The sequence below is a fragment of the Pseudopodoces humilis genome, chromosome 21 (genome assembly GCF_049639895.1).
Source record: "Pseudopodoces humilis isolate 2021_Gansu_Grassland_sample_001 chromosome 21, ASM4963989v1, whole genome shotgun sequence".
Taxonomy (NCBI): Eukaryota; Metazoa; Chordata; class Aves; order Passeriformes; family Paridae; genus Pseudopodoces; species Pseudopodoces humilis.
This window is the reverse complement of record NC_142220.1, coordinates 10,794,048-10,815,544: the sequence shown is the minus strand read 5'-3', so window position 1 is coordinate 10,815,544 and position 21,497 is coordinate 10,794,048. Positions and strand designations below refer to the sequence as shown.

Genomic DNA, 21,497 nt, shown 5'->3' with positions numbered 1-21,497 from the left:
AAGCCACTGAGCGTGGAGAGTCCCAAAAGGAGAGGGGATTTGATGAGAGCAGGTGATGATGATCCGGGTGAGGTGTGAACATCCTTTACCCCCTCAGGCACCACATTTTCCTCTCGATTTTGGGGATCTTTCCGCTCTCTGTGGGGTGTGACTTTGGTTGAGGAAACCTGGAGCTTTTCCTTCTCCGTTTTGCCGCTGATTCTGAGCTGCCTGTGCTGCAGCAGGGCCCGGTCCTGCATGGATGATGCTGGCACATTTTTGTACCAGCACTGTGGTCCCAGGCATCGCTCCCATGTCGGCCCTGCATCCCCATCCCAGCACTGGGGAGGGAACAGAATCCTCATCCGAAAGGTGAGATCATCTGCTCACTTTGCCCTTTCTTGGAAAAAAAAAGTTAAAAAATCCTTCCTTCAGTGGAGCCTTCTCTTAGTCACCCCCTTTGTCGAGAGGAGCTTGGCAGGGGCTGCTGGAAAAAAGCAAAACGTGTTTTCAAAAGGCAGCTTGAAAAGCGGGAGGGAGGGGGGAGAAAAAACCTGAATCCCAAAAAAAAGCCGAGGCAGGGGGGAAGCACCAACCCTGGCACTCGCAGCCCCTTCCACTGCTTGGAAGGTGGAGAAATCCCATCCCTGGAGCTGAGCAATCCCTGCTGGAGCCACGTGCTGAGGGAGAGAGCTGGGGCAGTGAGGGGTCCCCCAGCAGCAGGGCACACCCAGGGATTAGGGATCATAAATCTCCAATATTAAACCAGTAGGAAATTGGCAACTGGAGCGAGGCAAAGCCGCTGCCAAACAAATTAAAAACTGAAAAAAAGGGGGGGAAAAGAATTTCACATTTTAGCACTTTGCTCCAGCGAGGAGACAGCCCTTTACATTCCCAAACCCAGATGGTGTCGGGGTCACCTTTTGCTGTTGGTTGGAATAAAATCCACATGGACTGCACTCCACTTGTGCAGTGAGAGGGGAGCCAAGCCTTTGGAAACCCCTGCCTTGCACTGGGACATCTGCGCCTGCCACCGCTGTCCCCAGCACCCCCTTCCACCTGGCCATATTAAATACCCTCAAACTGCTCTGTTCCCACTGCCACTCCTTGGGCTCTTTCCCAGGGGCCAGCACTGTGATGGTCCCCAGATCTGCAGCTCCCACAGACAGGTCTGTGCATGGGGTATGTGTGAAATTCCAGGATTCCACAAGAGGATGCACAGATTTGGCCCTGCAGCCCAGCCCTGAGTCAGCCTTAGCAGGGGAAGCCTTGAACTCAGGAGATTTATCACAAACCCCAAATGTAAATTAAAAAAAGAATGAAATAATTAGGTTTTCCCCAGCCTCCCTCCTTTCATGGCAGCCTCAGGATTTTGGGGCTCTGACTCACGATCTCTGAATGCTGCAAGGCACTGCTTTGCTCCCAGCCTTCAGCAGCTGCCCTGCCCAAAACGTTGTTTTGAGGCTTTGGGCTGGGATTTATTTTTATTAACATCAAACCATCCACCCCTGGGCTATCTCCAGCTTGCAGCCTTTGGGGCTTTCTTGTGGCTGGAGGCTCCCAGCCAGGCCTCGAGGAGCCAGGAGCATCCCTGAGCTCTGGGGATGCAGGAGAGGACCAGGGAACCCCCCCTGCCCTCCCACAGCCTGAGACCACTTGTTCACCTTCCTCTGCCAAAGAACCATCGTGTGCTGAGAGCTGGAAGGCACCAGCCAGGTGGGATCTGAGGTTCAGGAGTATCAGTGTCAGGTGGGATATGGTTCATGGGGCAGCCCCAGCTGCCCCCCAGCTCCCCAGGCCCCTTTGCTGCCTGAGAGCTGCCTTGGGAGCAGAACAGGCTGCAGGGAAGTGAACCTGGAGAAAAATCTCTGGAACTCTGGGAGTGCCTGGGGTGCAGCAGCTCCAGATTCCCCCCAGGGCTCGGCTGCCCAAAGTTTGCAAAGGTCAGGGAAGAGCAGGCACAAAGCACCAGTGCGATCAGGAGCTGGGCTGGATCCCCTCTTCACTGAAACCAGTGTCACCAGTGTGGACCAGAGCCCATCCTCACTGAAACCAGTGTCACCAGCCCCAGCTGGAGCCATGGAAGCTGCTGCTCCTTTGGCTTTGTTCTCCTGCTCCAGGGGACCACAGCAAGGAGAACCATCCCCATGAGGAACCATCACCTCCTGCTGCCCCAGGGGCTCTGCCAGGGATGTTTTTCCAGGGGTAGACCTGAGAGCAGGGCTTCCATGGGAACATCAGCCAAGTGAGAGCAGCTCAGCACAAAGCCAAGCTTTGTCCCAGGAGAGGGCAGATGAAGGACAACAGCAAGCCCCAAAGCCAGCTTTGGATTGGGGGGACACAGCTGAGCCAGAGCCCCAAATCTGGAAGGGACTGAAACCTCCTTCATGGGAAGGGAGTCCTTAAATCCCTGGCGATTTCCCCAGGGGAGCCAGCTTGGGCTTCCAAAAATTCACCCTGGCCCCTTCCTGCCTCTCTTCGTGTCCTGTGTCCCCTGGGAGATGCTGGAGGTGCTGGTCCCACCCCACCACTGAAATACCCAGGCAAGCACCACTAAAGCTGGGCTCCAAACCCAGCTCAGGAGGAACTGGATGTGAAGCTATGGGCAGAAATCTGGCTGTCAGGGCAGGCAGCTGTGGCTGCGCCAGCCAAGCCTTCCTCAAAGCTTTCACTCCTTCCACTTCATTAATAAAAAGGGAAAAAATAAGAGACGGGGGCCTTGACAGAAAAAAAAAATACAGACTGTGTGTTTTAGAGCAGAGTTTCCTGTAACCACCTCTCTCCAGTTCCTTTTCATTCATTTTCTCCATTTTGTCAGTGTGGACCCAGGCAGGTCAAAGGTTTAAGCTTTTTTGGAAAGATTTGTTTCCAAAAAATAAAAGTTGGCTACTCTTCACATTTTGTTACCTTCACACCAGACAGGGAAATACACAGTCAGAGCTTAGGGTTGTTTTTTTTCCCTTTTTTCCCTTTTTTTTTAATGAAAGCATCTGGCCTCCATGACATGCTCTGAAGAAATATACCCCATATATTTTGCAACGTGTTAAAAAGCTGTGCTAGGCTGCTTCCTCCCGGAGTCTGGAATCACTTGGTTTTAGAGACAGGGGGATGCTCCTTCACCACCAACCCAGGGGGGAAAACTGGACTGTTACAAGGCAAATGGCAGAGTTTTCCCTGAGGTTTTGGGACGTTTCTTCTCCCTCTGTTGATTTATACAAATAGGATTGGCCCCACTGGGGCTCAGCCAGGCAGCTGAGACAGGCAGGTGAATGGGCAGGGGGTTATAGCTCCCAGGGCATGGAGGGAAGAGTGGGGAAAAAGGGAAAAGCTCAATGATTTGGCTAAAAAAGCTCTTTGTGGTTGTGCTGTGCCAGCCTGTGCAGAGCCTGGCCCCTTCCTGCTCTGCCAGCCAGACCATCCTCACCTGGGATTTCCCTCTGGTGGGAATTCCTCATCCCACAGCTGGCAAACACACCCAGGAGGGATGGGCAGGCCCTGCCTGGGGAAAGTATTTTCCTGGAAGCTGATTTTTAGCCCGATTCCAGGAAAGAGCAGAGGCTGGAGTGGTGGAGGGCTGAGGTTTCCTCAGTTCATGGCTACAGAGGAGGTTACACAGCATCAGCCATGGGCTTGGAAAACGTCATCATCATCATCATCACCACCATCATCATCATCACCTTGTGCAGGGATCATAGTTGTCCTCCCACCTCAGTCTGGCTGTGGGGGCTGGTGGTCTCCTAGTCCTCTGCCAGGACACTGGGAGATCTCCTTGGAGCCCAGTGCTGCCATTTAACACTTGCAGAGAGGTTTCTGTGACTCTGCCAGATGCAGAGCTGGAGAGCATCTCCCAAGCCTTTGGTGCTCTTGGAAGCTTTGCTGGGACCCTCAGATGCAGGACTGACTGCTCCTGTTCTTGGGGATGGCCTGGGGGCAGAATTTTGGGGCATCCACAACCCCTGGCTGCTGCAAAATCCCTCTTCCTCACACAACCCATTAGGTAAGGCTTGAAGCTGATTTTCTCCTCACCAGCCCGAACAGTAACGTGTTTTCCTCTCTTGCCTGTGTGTTGCTGTTTTCCAGCTGTCCAGATCCACGTCCTGAAAGCAGAGAAGAACGCGGACTGGTGGAAGTTCACGGTGAACATCATCTCTGTCTACAAACAAGGCAGCAACCGGATCCGGCGCGGAGACCAGACCCTGTGGATCCACTCCAAGGACATAGCCTGCAAGTGCCCCAAAATCAAGCCCATGAAGAAATATTTGCTGCTGGGCAACAACGAGGACTCCCCCGACCAGAGTGGCATCATTGCAGACAAAACCAGCCTGGTGATCCAGTGGCGGGACACGTGGGCCCGGCGGCTCCGGAAGTTCCAGCAGCGGGAGAAGAAGGGGAAGTGTAAGAAAGCCTAAAGGAGGAGGAGGAGAGGAGAGACTGACTGTGCATGCTGCTTTGTGTAGAGCTGGGGCGGGCAGGGACCGGCTGCCAGGGCGGGCTGGGGGGACAGGGGGACAGTGGCCACGGCTGGGGGGGACTGGGCTTGCAGCTCGTATTCCAGGGAAGACAAAACCCAACAGAACCCAACAGGACCCAAAAAAACCCAAGAAAACCCAAGAAAACCCAACAGAACCCAAGAAAACCCCAAGAAAACCCAACAGGATTCAACAAAACCCAACAGAACCCAACAGGACCAAACGAAACCCGATTGCACGCACGGACAGAACCCACAAGTGGCGTGCGGGCGTGCAGCACCTGGGGCCCCCCAGCTCTCTCCTGCCCCGTTGCTGAAGAACTCAGAGCCACCAAACTGCCTTCCAGCTGCCAACATCTGCTGCCTCCAAAGCACGGCATGGGCACATCCACCCTGTAAGAAACTAATCAACAGCACCGCTGGAAATTAACTCCCCATCCCCAAAATACGTATTTGCAACTTAGGCTGATGGAGACAGTTCTTGTAGAGGAAACTAAACCGAGACTTTTGCTGAGGACAGATCCGAGGATCGGCGGACGGGGTCTTGGAGGCCTTTGGTATCCGACAGCCGTGGCCACCACCCACTGATGGTGCCTGGGGCGGCCGAGGTCTCCAGCTGTGATGATGCTCTGGGCCCACAGTAGGCACAGCCACAAGGGGACAATGTTCATGGGTGACTTCTGCTGTGCATAACTCTGGGAATGGCTCCGTGCTCAGCCCCTGACCCTGAGGATGCTGCCCCCAGCACACTGAAGGAGTGTGAGCCCACAGCGTGCCCTGTCCCCCTCCAGCCACCCATTCACAGGTGAGGAGTCAGTAACCAGGATCCCCAAGGAAACACCCAGACCTGACAAAGAATGAGTCAGCGTCCAGTTCCCACAAAGTGCCCTGGAAGATCCTGCCAATCTCAGTTCCTGAATCTCCACTGTGGCCACCCCTGAACCTCCTCCATGGGCTTGGTCCCCTCTGCTGCTGTCAGCACACCAGGAACCCTCAGATGGTAGAAAAATCCCTGTAGGTGACACCAAGGTCCTGGCTGGTTTCACTCCCAGACTCGGGCAGCTCTCCCAAACCCACAGCAGCTCTGCCCTCGCTCTCTCTGGAGCTGCATCCCCCTGAGACCCCTGTGAAAGGGCTTGGAGACAAAGTGGGGAGCAGAGGGTGCCAGGGACTGTCCCCATGGGCAGTGGGGCCAGTGCAAAGCTCTGAGGCTTGGCTGGAGTAGAGCCCACACAGGGCAGGGACCGGCCCAGGGAAGGGGTCTCAACCAGGAGCAAGATGTGACCCACCTGGAGCTCTCCTCCTTCTGCTGGGGGGAGAAAGAGCCAATTGAAAATTCCCAATTTCCAGTCATTTACGCACTGAGCACAGTGGAGGCTGCCTCACCTCAGGCTGGAGCATCTTCCCGGGGGCACCCTGCAGGCAGGACTGGCTCTGGAGCTGCCAGCTCCGTGCCAGGCTGCTCCCCTACCACACCAGCCCATGGGGAATGGGAATATCCAATTCCACCTCATCCATGGAGACCGGGAATAGCTGGGGCAGGAAGGCAGGGAGGGCAGGATGGTACCTGGAGGAGAAGCAAACATTAGTCGCTATGAAAAGCAAAACCTCCCCGATATTTTTCCTTTTAGGAAACTTGGAAACATCTCTTTTATGACATTTTCCAGTGGTTTTGCCTTGTTTTATAGCAATTGACAATATTTATATAATGACATAAACCACCATAAAGCAGGGCAGCCATGTAAATAGGTGCAAAGAGGAGGCTCCCAGGACTGTTGGAGACACCACCCAGAGGGATCCAGCTCTGCTGAGCCTCCCCTGCCACCACAAGGCCCCCAGAATTAATCTGGGTGTTAGGAGAAAAATTCAACCTTGCACATCAAGCAACTCCCCCCACACCTCCCCAGTCTGTGTTTTCTCCCCTTTCCCAAACTGGACTTGGTTTTTCTTATCTCAGAGCTCAAGGAGAGCTGATGGGTTTGCAGCCAAGGGAAGTGAAGCCACCAGGTTCTGAAGGATAAAATCTGACCTCAAGTGTCTAAATGGAGGCTTAAAGTCCTCAAATGGGGCTTGGATGCTCTCCTGCAGTCAGCTGCTGCCAGGGAGCCCCAAAGCTGGGGACAGCACATCCCCAGGGAACCGAGACGTCTCCAACCTTCAAATGGTGCCTAAAAGTAACAGAACCCAACCCAAAGCCAGTTCTCATGGAGAGCAGGAAGGAAAGGCCGGGGGACGTGGGGACTCAGGAACTGCCCATGGCAAACTTGGACACCCAACACTCCCAGTTTCCAGCCTTGTCAAGCACAGCCACCCTCCCCAGCACGGCCTGGACACCCCAAACCCCCCAGGGACACCCTCCAGCCCCTCCCCTGCTCCCACTCGTCCTGGAGGCTGCAGAAGACCCCCCACCCCCGCATCCCACGGCCAGACCCCTCCAGGCACTGACACAACCTGGGGACTCAGAGGGAAATGAGTTGGCACAACACCTGGATCCTGGCACAGGAGGGAAGTCCTCAGCCTGTCCCACCAGGACCTGTCCCTCCACTCCTGCTGGAGTTTTGTGCTTTCCAGTCAGACCAAGCAAAGCCCCTGACTCCACCCAGTGCCCTTCATGTGCTCCTGACCTGCAGGAGCTGCTGCTGGAACTGGTGCAACTGGAACAGCCTCTGCTGGCAGGGCAGAGCAGCCCCATTTCGGGGTCCAGAGGTGCAGCTCCTCCCTGCAGCCAGCCCTGCTCTAGGACATCTCCAGGAGGACAGCAAAGAACCCAGTGCCCACCCATCGCCCTGGGGACAGGAGTGGGGACCCCGAGGACAGTGGGGTGGCCAGAAAGGGGCTCTGGTGCCTGCAGAGGCTTCAGAGAGCAGCTGAAATGCCAAAACAATCATCACTGACCGTAGCACCCGACCGAAGTCGCTTGGTCTCGTTTCTGTTCGTTCCGTCGTGTCCGTGCCCCCTCCCTGCCCTGCCTCATCCCCTCACAAACCTGTGTTCGTTTTGGGGTTGTTTTTTTTTTGTCAAATCTTTTTTTTTTATTTTATTTTATTATTTCTGTTAATATCTTGAACTGTAAATGTTGTTTAGTTATGACCATGGCAGATTGCTTTGGGCGATGTTTCTTTACAATGCATACTAATATATTATGGTTATTATATATGAATATATTTAATGACACGTGAAAAAGTTGTGGATTTTCTTATTGTTTTTCCCAGTTGTTTCTTTTTTTTCCCTTTTTTTCTCCCCTTTTGTTTGTTTGTTCATTAGATCGGCTGTAATTCACCCGAAGGAGCTTGTAACTGTTCAGCACCCCCTCGGTAGAACTAAAGTCAGAAACCAGTTGAATAAACTCTTGTAAACTGTAAAAATATCCAGTAATTTCTGCTTTTTCCCACCCCATTGCTCAGTGAGCCTGTGGGACAAGGACCTGGGCAAGGAAGTGACGGTGTCCCCTCCACCCCCTAGCTGTCAGCCCTTTGTGACTGGCAGCCCCAGCCCTGTCACCCAGCACCCCCAGGCAGTGGCCACATGGCCTTGGGGACAGGGGTCACCGTGGGTGGGTGGCATGGGGGGTCCCCACCGGCCCCTGTGGGCTCAGCTGTGCCCTGCAGTGGGACCCCAGCCACAGCTGGGGGACAGGTGTGGGGACAGCCCAAGTTCAGAGTCAGGAAAGCTGCCAACCCCACTCTGGACCCATTTCTGTCCTGTCCAGAGGCTGCTCAGCAGTGCTGGCCCTTCCTGCCCATCCTCTGCAGGGCTCAGGGCTCCATCAGCTCCATCCCAGGATCAGCAGGGTCAGCGCTGCCGGAGCCCAGCCCAGGCAAGGACTGGTGGCACCGACACATGGAGAGATGGAGGTGGGGGGAACTGAGGCAGCAAAACATTTCCAGGGACAAAAATCCAAGCAAAAGGTGTTGCCAAGTGCTGGGGTCAGCCCAGTTGACCTGAGCCTTCTGCAGTGCCGGGAATTTATGAATCCAAAAACATCATAGGGGGTGGAAATCTCAGATCTTTATTGCAGAGACAAATGGGTCACAAGTGCCAGCCCTCTGCTCTGAGGGGCAAATGGGCTTCCCAGATTGCAGGTGGCCACTTGTCCAGAGGTGACACAGTGGCTCTGGAAAGAGGGGGATGAGGTTTTTCCCACGGAGGGCTGGACCTGGAGTGGTTTTCCCAGCTTGGTCCCACAGGCAGCAGTGTGGGAGAGGAGCCATCCATGCACTGAGCTCACACCAGGAATCAGGGCATGTGAAAATGCCCAGCATTTGATGATCCCTGTTCTCATGCAGGAGGTGGGGATTTTTCCCAGGGCACTGGGACATCCCTGTTGCACACACCAGACCTGCCCCCAGCCCTGGGAGTTTTGATGAAACTATAGCTGGAAGCAGCTGAACTCCTGAGCACGTCCTGCAGCAGAGAAATGGAGGAGGTGGCAGGGAAGGCGACACCTGGGGTGTCTCTGGGCACATTCCAGGAGGTTCTTTGCTTGCAGAAGCCACTCCAGGTTGGCTTCTCCACCGCCGCTGCTCAGAGCCAAACCCCGGCGTCTCTCGTATTTTAACCTTCCTTTTTCTTTAGTGGGGCAGGGAGACAGAAAAGCTTCCCTGCACACAGCAGAGCGCTGCCAAATCCACTGCTTTTTAATAAAATTCCTCACCCACACCACACTTTAAATGTTACCTAAAGGGCAAGGCTGAGAACCTCTTTGTTCTCCAGCACAACGAGCAATCCTGGAGTTTCCATCCTTCCCAGGCGCTCACAGGAAAAATGTGTTGGAGGACCCAGCGGGTCAGAAGGGACCTTTGAAAACCTCGGCCAGAACAAAGTCCCTGTGGAACGTTGATCAGGATGAGCAACACGTCCATCCTGCGTGTCCTGGGAATTCAAACAAAGCCGGAATTCCCTCCAGAACTGACAGCTTTAATTAGCCCAGGCCCATGGTCTCATCTGAACAAACCCTGCTGCTCTCCTGCTGCCACTGTAGATCCACGGGGCTGCTCCAGAGCTGGGAGTGGAATCCTGCCCTGGGCTCAGAGGCTGCTGCTGAGGAACAGCTCCAGAAATATTCCCGGTGTCGCTCCCTCCGCAGAGCTGCAGGAATGCACAGATTTGGATCTCCTCTCCAAAGCCTTTCCTCGTTTCCAGCTGGAGCAGCCCTGCTTAAAGCTCCATTTCAAATCTGACATCAACAATGAACTCATCAACTCAGGTTCATCCATGAACCCCTGCCCTGTCACTTGAAAACCAGAGGACACGAGACCACCTCTGTTTGTCCCTCCCCTCTGTGACAGCCACACGCTGAAGCATCTCTACAAGAAAACTGGCCAGGCACAGCCTGGGCTGCACTGTAAAGGCTTCCAGGGTTTTCTCCAGCAGAGCCCATGGAAGACTCTGGAGGAGCTCCAACCTCCAGTCTCTCCTGCAGCTCTGAGTGCTGAGGACGGGCTGAGCATGGGCACAGGGCCCTGGCTGAAGCTGGAGGGGGCACAGCTGGATCTCAGGGCCTTTCTCACCACCAAGTTCCTCTCTGTCACCCCCATGCCCTCCCCAGGAGCACAAAGACAGGGAAACACTCTCTGGCTCCAGGGGACAGCTCCCACAGCTGCAGGACACTGCAGCACCCGTGGATCCCTGGGGATGTTCAAGGTTAGACTGGACAGGCCTTGGAGCAACCTGGGCCAGTGGAAGGTGCCCCTGCCCATGGCAGTGGTGGCACTGGATGGGATTTGAAGTCCTTCCCATACAAATCATTCTGGGATTACGTGTATTCCATGTGTCCCATGAGCTCCCCACCTCTGCTTCCTGCAAAACTCCACCTATTTCCATGGCTCTCATCCTCAGAGCCTGGAGCTGGGCTCCAAACTCCAGCCAACACCTGCACCCTGCAAGGAGATGAGTGAAGGTGACCTGCACTTACCAAACCTTTAACAAAAGGGGCAAGTCCCAGTCTGGGGAAACCGAGCCCAGAAGGGCAAAAGGGATTTGTGCCAGTCAAGAGGGGAGCCAGCAGCAGGAGAGCCTGGTTCCCACCTCCCAGAGCAGTGCTGGATGTGCTGTGTGGGCACAGGGAAATGAGTGCCAAAGCCAGGTGAGAGCTGTGAAAGGAGACACCACCAGTGCAGGTGAGGGCCAGCCCTTGCCAATCTCACAGATCTGTCATAATACACACAAAGTCTGACAGAAATTGCTCTTTTCCTTCTCCAGACCAGCTCTCAGGATATAGCAGCGTTGGATAAATCATTCACAGACAACACAAGAGAGTAGAAACAATAAACCCTCAGGCAGAGAAACTGTATATAAATGGATCAGCTTTAATCAGTACTTATTGCTTGCTCTATTAATCCTGAAATCAAACCGGCATGTGTAACAAAATAATTATTCTCTTGGCCAGAAGCAAACATTTAATACTTCTTTTTCATTAGTTTTGAAATAGGTAACCCTTTCTCTCAGCTGTAGAAGGGTGTAAGAAGCTGTCAAAGGAAGAGACAGAGCTCAGTGAGGACGTTAATTCTGGTGCATGTCCCGAGGCCAGGCTGGCAGAGCCCCTGGGGAGCACACGAGGGCAAAGCTCTCCATTCTCACAGGCTGGGCTGAGTCCTGCTGCTGCTTAACTCCCATCCCTGGAGATCAATAACTCACCAATAACTATCCCTGGAGATCAATACCTCCCCCATGAGCTGAGCACTGACCCAATCTCCAGTGATTCTGGGCAGCCCACAGCAGTCCTGCAGGGCTGTTGCTTCCCATCCTGTGAGAATCCAGGTGCAGTCATTCCCCAAGGCTATTCCTTGGAAACCATGGAGCATTTTCTCTCAGAAGAAGGGATCCCAAAGCAGGGGAGTGTTGCTGTTCTCCAGAGCACTCCAGGATTTCGGTGTTTGGAGGCCTGGGATGTCTGAGCTCAGGGAGATGGGCAGGGCAGCAGCAGCAGCGTGTCCCCAGGTGCAGATGCAGGAGAGGTGGCTCCATCCTACAGCTGCAGCTGCCTGAGTGCCAGAGGGAGGTGGGAAGAGTGGGATGAAATCCTCTTTTCCCACTGCAATCCTCCAGATCCCACAGAGCTCCTCAGCCGTGCTCCGAGCGGATGTCTGGTGGACGCTGCTTCAGCCTGCTGCTGTGGAGTGAATTCCCAGCTCTGGAGTTTCTTCCCAAGGATGGAGTTTCTTCCCAAGGATGGAGTTTATTCCCAAGGATGGAGTTTATTCCCAGCACAGAAGGTCCCTGCACATGGCAGGAGCCTCCCTTGAGCCCTGGTGCTCCCGTGGAGCAGCTGCTCTGGCGGGGTCGGGGTTAACCCGTGGGCCAGAGCGCGACCACAGCGATGGCGATGAGCAGCAGCACGATCACCACCAGCATCCCTGCAGGAGACACAACAAGGATTAGGCTGCTGCCTTTCTCATTTACAAATGGGTTTCTACGATTAAATTCCCCCTGCTCCCAGCTGGGAAGGGTTCCCCCTGCCCACCCCTGCCAGGCCCTGAGCAGAGACCCAAACCCCAGGCTGGCAGAGCGGCTCCTTCTCCTCCTGACCCTTCAAATCCAGCAGTGCCTGTGGGGTATCTTCCCACCCCAACATCTGTCATCAAGGGATGTTTAACTCACAGCCAGGCCAGTTGTGCTTTGCTGGAATCCCTCTGTACCATCCCACTGGGGCAAAGGATTAGTGAGGAGGAAATCCAAACTGCGCCAGGAAATTGTTTCCAACACAAAGAGCTCCTGCTTTCAGACAGAACTCTGTGCAGAGCTGGGCTCTCAGGCATGTACCTGACTTGGGGAAACAGGGATCCCACAGTGCTCTGCCCCACCTCTGCCCGTGGCTCCGTGTGCCCCATCCTGCCCCAAAACCCCCTGGATCCCTGCAGAAGTTAACGACAAATGAGATTTTACAAGATGAGATCCACTTCCCCTAACTCCCGTTTCTCAGCAGGAACTCTCCCCTTTCTCTCCCATTTTTTAGAGGAAAGGGAGAAATGTTTTAGTGAGAACATTCTGGATCCACCTCCCAAACCACCCCCAATAAACAAACTCCTCACCCAGCTGGATCCCTGTGCTGGGCAGTGGCATCACACCCATGGGCATTCCCTGGGCTTAAATGATCTTTTAATTAAGAGGCTTTTATTTGTGTTCAGTATCTGCTGCGTGCTGTCTCCCTGCCTGAGCTGAGGGAATACAGAGGGTTCCAAGAGCAGAAAATCTGTCCCTTCCTCTGCTCTGCTCACTGAGGACTATTACTCAACCACTTACGGTATTTTCAAGTCCAGCTCATGCCAATTAAAAAAAGGATGTATTGAAATAAACTCCTCTTTCCAAGCTGGAAAAGGATATTAGACACTGCTTTTTGTAAATAGTGTCATGTTTTCTGTGCAGAAACTGTTCCTCTGCCAGGGGGCCAGGATTTATTTTTTTTTTCCAGGGAAATAAGAGTTGCCACCAACAGTATTTTTTTCTTTAATGCTCAGCTGAAACCATTTGTGATCCCATCCAGCCCTGCCCCCTGGCAGTGGAAGCCATTCCCTGTGTCCTGTCCCTCCATCCCTTGTCCCCAGTCCCTCTCCAGCTCTCCTGGAGCCCCTTTAGGCCCTGCAGGAGGCTCTGAGCTCTCCCTGGAGCCTTCTCTTCCCCAGACTGAGCAGCCACAACTTTCTCACCCTTTCAGTCTCGTATTTTTTACACCTTAATATACATTATGGAGTTTTCAACAGAGCCAGAAGCAAATAATTTGCCTAAATAGGGAAGAAGTAAGATCTGATAAAGCTGCCACATTCCGATTCTCTGTTATGTTTTGCACTGGAGGGAGAAGTTTTAGAGGGTGCAAATCCTTCACACAGTTTCAGCGTAACAGAGTTTATGGACTGCAGCAATTAAGAGACAACCGAGATCAGCTGCTTGGAAAATACTCCATAGGTGTGAATTAGTAATGATACAGAGGGGACTTAATGGGGTGTAATTATTCTTTGATGAGTCCCAAGAAAAACTGCACATAAACCCCAAATTATTCCCCAGCAGGAAGAGGGGAAGGTGGGGGACTAATAAAGAATTGCTAATGGGCAATGCTGAGTGAGGGAACTGCAGGGCTCAGTCAGTGCACTGAGAGAGGGGACAGCAAAATGAAATAAACCTCCTTTCACTCCTGGAAAAAGACTGGCATTAAAAACCTGGAGCCAAAAAGCCAAGTGCTGTCCTTGTCCCAGCTGAGGTGGGAGCAGCAGAGCTGCTGATCCAGGGACCCCAAACCAGGAGCACACACGTCTCAAAGCACCTCTTGCATGATACAGACCAGATGTTACACACATTTCTTCCCCCCTGTACCACAGAACAGAAGATTAGAAGGATCTGAAGGTTTTAAACCTGGGTGTTTCACGTTCTTTCCCTGCAAAAGCTGTGGATAGGATCTGACAGGAATTCTGCATTCTGAGGTCCCTGCCTGCTCTGCCTTTTTCTGTTCAAGTACTATGAAATATAAATATTCCCCTTGACAAGCAGCCCTCAAAGAGAAGTTCAGGAATCAAAGCCATTCTTAAAGTTAACAGGAGTCAGAAGAGAACAAAGAAAATATTCTCGTGCAAAAGGAAACAGCGCCAGGAATGCAAACCCAAACTGCATCTCAGGGCAAGGTGGGAAACAGAAATCTCTGTGCAATCACAGAGCAAACAATTCCAGCAGGCTGGAGTAAATGCCATGCTCCTGAAGCTCCCTCTGCTAAAGGCTCTGGGGCAGTGCTCCAGCTGCTGATCCAGCTGCTGATCCAGCTGCTGATCTGAGGAGCAGGGCAGGAATGCAGGGAGCACATTCCCGGTTCCCTGGCAGGATGGGGATGTCCCCAGCATTCCTGGAACGCTGGCACTCAGTGGCTCTGCAGGGGCTGATGTTACTGCTGAGCTCACCTCATACCCCAGTCCCTGCCTCAGGGCCATTCAATGCTCCACATCTCACCAAACCTTTTCCAAATAAAAATCCCACTTCCCGATACAGGACAGAAAGAAAAGGTTAAATTGCATGTAATTTAGGCCAATAGTGCTCTTTAGCCTGTCTCAGCTGCTCTGTCCAGCCCTGAGAGCAGAGGAGCTGGGGTTCACAGAACACACCAGCCCAAGCCCCCAGGCCATTCCCTCTCCCCAGGATTTGGCAGCTCTCAGGGTTACTGGTTTGGGATTCCTCACAGACACCCTTCCCACTTTCCAGCTTGGGTTCACACAGAAAAGCAAAACCCCGAGGTCCAAATCCACCTGGAGGGCATCCAGGAGAGGAATGTCCACCCCAGCTGGTACCTCGGTGACCAGGGCAGGGGTGAGGAGTGATGTCCCCTCTCCATGGGCACCCAGCCCTGGATTCCCTTCCAGCCTGGGAGCAGGTTGCTGGGGCAGCCCCTCCCCACAGGGAGCATCTCTTTTCTGGACAGGTTTGACCCATGTGATCCCATCCCCAAAGGCTGGAGCCTTGGGAAGGGGCTGTCCTCGGTGAGCTGCATGGCTCCCTGGGCTCAGGATTCAGGATATTCAGAGAGCAAACACAGCCACGTGCTGGTTGGGTCCTGGGGACTGAAGTAAATGCTGATTTCAGCCCATAAAAAAAATAAAATCCAAGGCATGTGCATTTGTGTGTGTGTGTGGCCAAGTCCTCTGCCCTGGCTTCAGAAGCTGCAAAGTTGCATCCAAGCCCATTTCAACAATGTCCAGCTTGCATCTGGCAAATCCCACCCCAAAAATGAGATGTGCCTGTGGCAGTGCCCTGGCTCTGTGCCTGCAGAGAGGAGGTGCAGGGAAGGCAGCCCTGCAACACCCTGAGCATCCCCCAGCACCCTGCCAGTGAATGTTTCTGGGAACAGCAGCTGTCCTTGGGGTTTTCCCTATCTTTCCTGCTGATTTGAATGTAGTGTCATTCCCAGGTCCAACACTGGTGTCTTTTATAGATGATAAAATAATAATAAATAGCATGCTCAGATTTTAAAGAGCCTGTATAGCATTACATTATCTGGAAAAAGCAGCTTGGTTCAGGCCAAGGAAGTTATATTCCCATAGAACTGTCTATCCAGAAGTTTATGAATAAGTCTTCTTTTATAAGGGACACGGAGCAGTAACTTATAAACACATAATCGTTGTTTTATAGGGCAGCAGAGAGGCAGGGCAAGGATGGGAGCTTCAGCAAGAAGCTGCAGAGCCTGGCTGCTTTCCTCGAGGACTTCTATTTAATATCACAGTTTTAAAGAAACCAAATTTTATCTGCTGTTTCAGTAAGTTAATTTTAAGCCCGTGTTGCCAGATATATGGCAGAAACCCTGCCCAAATCCCTTCAAAGCCCTGCTTTTGGAGGCAGCAGAGAACCAGCCTGGAGGCTGGCTCTGAACCCTCTGCACATACCTAAAGCACTATTTTCACATGGCAAGCACCCCAAGAAATCCATCTTGCTGTCCTTTATGTTCCCTAAGAAAAGAGCCAAACACTTTCTCCCCCAAAAAGCCATAAAAATCCTTTCCCTCTAACATTTTCCCTGTGCCGGGTATTCAATTTGTGTTGCATTAAGAAGCACTTGAGCAGAAATCCCACGCTATTAAGCTGCCTTGTGTGTAAATACAGCCCCGATTCCTACACCTGCAGCACTGAACCCACCTCTCTGGAGGCTTTTCTTTATTAGTTTTGTGACAGCCAAACGTTTTCTTGGGCGAGAGGGCCGGGGAAACGCTCCTTCCCCAACACCCCCACCCACCCAGAGGAACCTGGCCCTTATTGCTTTTGACCTTCCTTTTCAACTGCTCTGCCTCGAGAAATTTAACACTACAATTGTACCTCTCAGCCCTGACATCAAAATCATTGGCAGTTCCCAGAGAAATCAAGACCAGGCTCGGTGAGCGGTTATTAAAGGCTCCAAATGTTCACGTGTTTCATTGGGTCTAGAGGAGGGAAAAAAAGACGCCTCTCAAAAAAGCTGAGCTGGTTGGAAACAACAACTCTTGCATTATTAATTCCTTATTTGGAAGAAAGAAAAGCACAGGTCATTCCTATGTAAGATGAAAATACTCTTGGTCTATGAGTTATTGCACATTTGGAGCTGTTCATGCGAGGCCAGATTAACCTGAAGAAACGATTTATCTGAGGGAAAGGTGCAGACTTTGTTTATGTACATTAACTCCTCAGTCAACATTACTTCAGGCTAGAAATTGCATTTTTGTGGGGTTTGGTCATCTCAGGTTGGAGGCAGGATTCCCTCTGGGGCAGACAGATGAGTTTGGTGCTAACACAAGCTTTGATCAGGGCCTGGAGATGCCTCAGGTCACTGTCAGAAGGGGCTGTGGGCAAAGTGTGGCTGAAGCCAGCAGGATGAGAACCACCACTATCAGAAAACAAACATCAGATGAGCCCCAGAAGCAGCATGGGGTGAGTTTATACCCAAACCTTTACAATTAATCCCAAACTTCGGGTTCCAAACCCCATGTGCAGCCTGGCTGAGGGCAGGGAAGTGAGATAAGTGTTTCTCTTAACCCACCATTGTTATACTTCAATTTGCTTCTTTTTTAATCTATTTTCACATTACGGACGTGTGCCAGGTAATGCCCTGAACTGCTTCCAAGCACAACTGCACTGAAATCCCAAATTCCTTCAAGGAGTGGCACAAACCCAACCTCACCAACAGCTCGGGGCTTTGGTCACAGCCTCCAACTGCTGCTGACATTCAGCACCCCTGATGCTCAGCTGCTCCATGGGAAGGTCATCTCCTGCCTTTGGAAGGCTCAGCTCCAATGGTTTGAGGGGCCACATTTGACTGTGTGGCTGTGAAACAATTCCTGAGCCTCCTGCACTGCCCTGACAACCAGAAGTCAGGAAGGGCAGCTCAAAGGTTAAGTTTCCTGTGGAAATTAGGAAATTTGAATTATTTTATCTTCTGAGCCACCAGAAGAGAAGCTCAGAGACATGCAAGACGTTTGGAGCTGAAGACAAGGCAAGAGAGAGCACAGCAAGAACTAAACTGTCACAAGTTTTAACTTTCAGAGGAGTCTGTGGGAAAGGGAACACTTTGAGCTAAATTTGTATCTCCTTTAAATAGCAGCAGGTAGCTGGGAGAGGACAATGGTGGAGAAATGGTTCATGTACCTCTGAGACAATGGCTGAACCAGAGAGCTTTAAAGCAATCCATACCTGAACACCTTCTGCAAGAATACTGGCTAACAAAATCATTTCCTGGACTCACCATCATGAAGAGCAGGCAACAGCTTCACCAGGTGACTCCCCATCCCCAAAACCCCAGATCAACCCAGAACTGGCAACCTCAACTCATCTCTGCCTGTTCTGAGGGGTGGGAAGAGCTGTGCAGATCACCCAGCCCCCAGCAAGCCCCAAACTGGAAACATCCTCATGGTTTTTCCTTCTGTTCTTCTGGAGTGACTTCACAGACTTTCCTTGCTTGGCCCCACACCATCATCAGACTCTTTCCAGCCCCAAAGGTCATCGGCAGATGTGCTTACTGGATTTCTTTGCATGTGGCTTATTTTTCTTCCCCTTTTATTTAATTAAACAAGCACACACACACAGTTTCCAACTGTCCTTCCTCCAAACTCTCGGGCTTCCTTTCCCTTACATCAAGGACACCAAGGAGCAGGAGCAGGAGCAGGAGCAGGAGCAGGAGCAGGGACAGGAGCAGGAGCAGGAGCAGGAACAGGAGCAGGAGCAGGAGCAGGAGCAGGAGCAGGAGCAGGGACAGGAGCAGGAGCAGGGACAGGAGCAGGAACAGGAGCAGGAGCAGGAGCAGGAGCAGGAGCAGGAGCAGGGACAGGAGCAGGAGCAGGAACAGGAACAGGAACAGGAACAGGAACAGGAGCAGGGACAGGAGCAGGAGCAGGGACAGGAGCAGGAGCAGGAACAGGAGCAGGAGCAGGGGCAGGAGCAGGAGCAGGAGCAGGAACAGGAACAGGAGCAGGAGCAGGAGCAGGGACAGGAGCAGGAGCAGGAGCAGGGACAGGAGCAGGAGCAGGAACAGGAGCAGGAACAGGAACAGGAACAGGAACAGGAGCAGGAGCAGGAGCAGGAACAGGAGCAGGGACAGGAGCAGGAGCAGGAACAGGAGCAGGAACGGGAACAGGAACAGGAACAGGAGCAGGAGCAGGGGCAGGAGCAGGAGCAGGGACAGGAACAGGAGCAGGGGCAGGAGCAGGAGCAGGAGCAGATGAGGAATACTCAGCATTTCTGAGCAGCAGAGCTACAGCTCAGAATGGGACCTGGGAAAGTTTCACACACCTCAAGGTGCACTGAAAGTTTCCCAGGAGAAAGGAAACGAAACAGCTCAAACAAGAGCACAGAGGTTCTAAAAATCCCTTGTTTCATATGAGGGTCACTCAGTTCACTCAAGTGAGCCCAAAGGTGTCACCTGAACCCTTCTGCTCTGGAAAAAACCAGCAGGAAGGGTGAGAAAGCACAGGTTTAACTGGGACATCCCCATCTCCACCAGAAGCTATCTCCCCATGCCGTAGCAATCAGGAGCAGAAGGGTTTGCCATGAAGTGTGCCATGAACCCTCAGCAGCTGTGGTGGGGACCAGGGAGTGCAGGACAGCCAGGGAAAGCTCTCCCAGCCAGAACAAAATACCTCAGGAAATCCAAGGGTTTCTAATGGAAAATCCAACCAGGTGGGACCTTCTGCAGCACAAGTCACAGGTCACTGACGAGACTCCAAACGTGGGAGATTCACCAGCCCTGGCTGCAAGGAGCCACCAGCCTGAGCCAAGTCAAACCCCAGAGATGGGGCAGTGTCCTGAGGACTGGTGTTCCTCCCAAATCTGTGCCTCCATGGAGCTTCTCCAGCTCAGCTTCCCTGCCCAGCCCCAGCTCCTGCAGGAGATGCAGAAGCCCAGCCCAGCTGGCAAACTCCAAAGGGTTTTCCTGAAAGGAAGGGTCACAGCCCAGCTCTGCTACCTGCAGCAGGCTGGGAACAGGCAGAAGCTGTGACAGATGATCTCAGCAGGGGACTGGTGTCCCTGCACCACTTTCTCCAGTAAAAACAAATGGGCAAAGAAAAATAATCAAATGAAAGGCCAGCTCTGCTGGCCTGGCACAGAAGGGACATCTGCCCACGTCCATCTGCCACCAACCCCACAGCCTGGCTTTGTTTCTAGTGGGGTCACTTTCCTGCCATTGTAGCTGCCTGAACTGCCTCACCAGGACACCAGGGCCAGACAGGGAAAAAGGTGGGAACGTGGGGAGAAGGAGCAGGCCACCACCAGCCCTGCTCAGATGCATCACTAAATTGTCCCAGCAGGCTCTTAAATCACTTGAGAAAGGATTATCTTTTGCCTATGCCTTTGTTTTCCACTCTGGCAAATGCTGGGATTGCTCCCTCCCTACTTACATGGATGCATTACAGCACCAAAATGCTTCCAAACTGTTTCAAGCATCACATGAAAAAAAGAAACAAGAAATAAAAATAATCTGGCTCAGTCCAATGAGCGGAACAACAACAGCAACAACCTCCTGGTTTTGCTGATCCTTCTGAACCCACAAGGACAACCTCCCCAGCAAGGCACTGACCAAGAAGAGCCTGCAGCACGAAAATGATCATACTGTGTTCATACCATCATTTAAGGTCAGATTAAGTGCTCTTGAAGGCTGGTCCATGTGTCTCCGATTTTCCAAAGTGCCCTGCTCGCCCAGGAATTGGAGGAACTTTTGAAAATGGGCTGCTGGCTCCCAAGTGCCCGGGATGCCTGACTGAGTGGTCAGGAGGGCTGAGATTTCCATACAAATTGCAAAGCTCCTAAATGGCTTCCTCAGCACAGGGCCGGGGGTGGAAACGGGAGAATATTTAATGATTAGTTCCTTATGGCTCCCACATTCTTGAAGCATATTTCTTGCAGTCCCTGGAACACTCCTGCATTCTTGATTGCAAAATGGCAATAAGTGATTTCCTTTAAAAGCCTTGTCTTTTATTGGAATACTAAAAATACCCCACTAGCCCCACTGCACTGCACTCTCTCTCTTTCCTGGACAGGCCCCATCAACCCTGATGTATTCTATTTTGAAGACAGCAATAAACATTTCAGCATGGGCCGTTCAATCCACTTCATAATAGATCTTGCATTTCCAGTGGAGCCCTTCTAGCACCATAAATCATCTTTACACAGACTTAAGTATGAGAAACTCCAGCTCAAAACCAGCACGGGCATTTTCTTTTTTTCTCTTTAGAAATTAAGAATGGGCACAAAACAGTCAAGAATTAAATGTGTGACAACTTTAAACATGAAGCCACAGGGCTGACCCTGTAAAGCAGGGCTGCTGCAATGGTCAGAGCCACACTCTGCACTGCTGCTCCAGCCAATCCATTTGACACAAACCTGCCTTGGTGGGATGAAGTTTAGAAAAAATCCCCTGCACATCCACTCCATCTGAACAAACACGGCTCTCAGATCTGGGAGACTCTGGCTGCTGCTGATTTTAAAAGCCACAGATGAAGATTAATGACACTGCACGCCTGAACTGCTTCCACACACCCAAAACTCCTTTTGTTTTTCCAGTCCATACGGACTGGAAGCCCAAACTGTTCTCCCCTCTGCTCATGATGTCTATCTCCATCTGCTACAGACCTCGGAGAACAGCTCAGAGAGAATTCCAGGTAATTTCCTCCAGCAAGGAGGCTCCTGCCTGAGCCAGGATTGATGTCCTGCCTGAGCCGAGGGGCTGTTCCAGGAGCAGCAGCTGAGCGACCAAGAGCTGTGACAGGAGCAGCCAGCCCCGCTCTGCTCCCACCATCGGAGCCTGTGTGTCTCCAGGAGCCAACAGGGATGGAATTCCGAGTCCCCAGAGCAGGGTGCCCGGCCCAGCAGTGGATGGGGTCCCCAGAAAGGGGAGGTTTGGCTGCATGAGGTGCCCGAGTGGCTCTGAGCCGCTCCCCCACCACGGCCACTCCTCTGCACACCAAGGGGCTCTGCTGGAACCCTGACTCAAAGCTGCTGCTCACACCTTCCCTCTGCTCCTGCCCTTTTCCTCCAGCCCCTCAGCCACAGGCTGGTCCCCACGGGATGAAACACGAGCTGCAGCCTTCCCCTGAGCACAGCCCAGCTCAGGTGGGACGTGG

The 21,497-nt window shown here is 52.5% G+C and overlaps 2 protein-coding genes across 5 annotated transcripts in view; one reads left to right on the top strand and one right to left on the bottom strand.

Moving 5' to 3' along the window:
* The window catches only part of NTN1 (netrin 1), an 85,438-nt gene extending 77,683 nt beyond the window's left edge, over positions 1–7,755 (top strand). Inside the window, exon 6 of the mRNA XM_005530949.3 lies at positions 4,060–7,755. Within this exon, the coding sequence (XP_005531006.1) occupies positions 4,060–4,388 (329 nt within the window). The 3' untranslated portion in view covers positions 4,389–7,755. The remainder of the gene's footprint in view (positions 1–4,059) is intronic.
* Positions 7,756–10,732: 2,977 nt separating this feature from the next.
* STX8 (syntaxin 8) overlaps positions 10,733–21,497 on the bottom strand; it is an 86,273-nt gene continuing 75,508 nt past the window's right edge. For all 4 annotated transcript variants that reach the window (XM_088065485.1, XM_005530969.3, XM_088065487.1 and 1 more), the window contains one exon: positions 10,733–11,802. In XM_088065485.1, the coding sequence (XP_087921611.1) occupies positions 11,735–11,802 (68 nt within the window). In that variant the 3' untranslated portion in view covers positions 10,733–11,734. The remainder of the gene's footprint in view (positions 11,803–21,497) is intronic.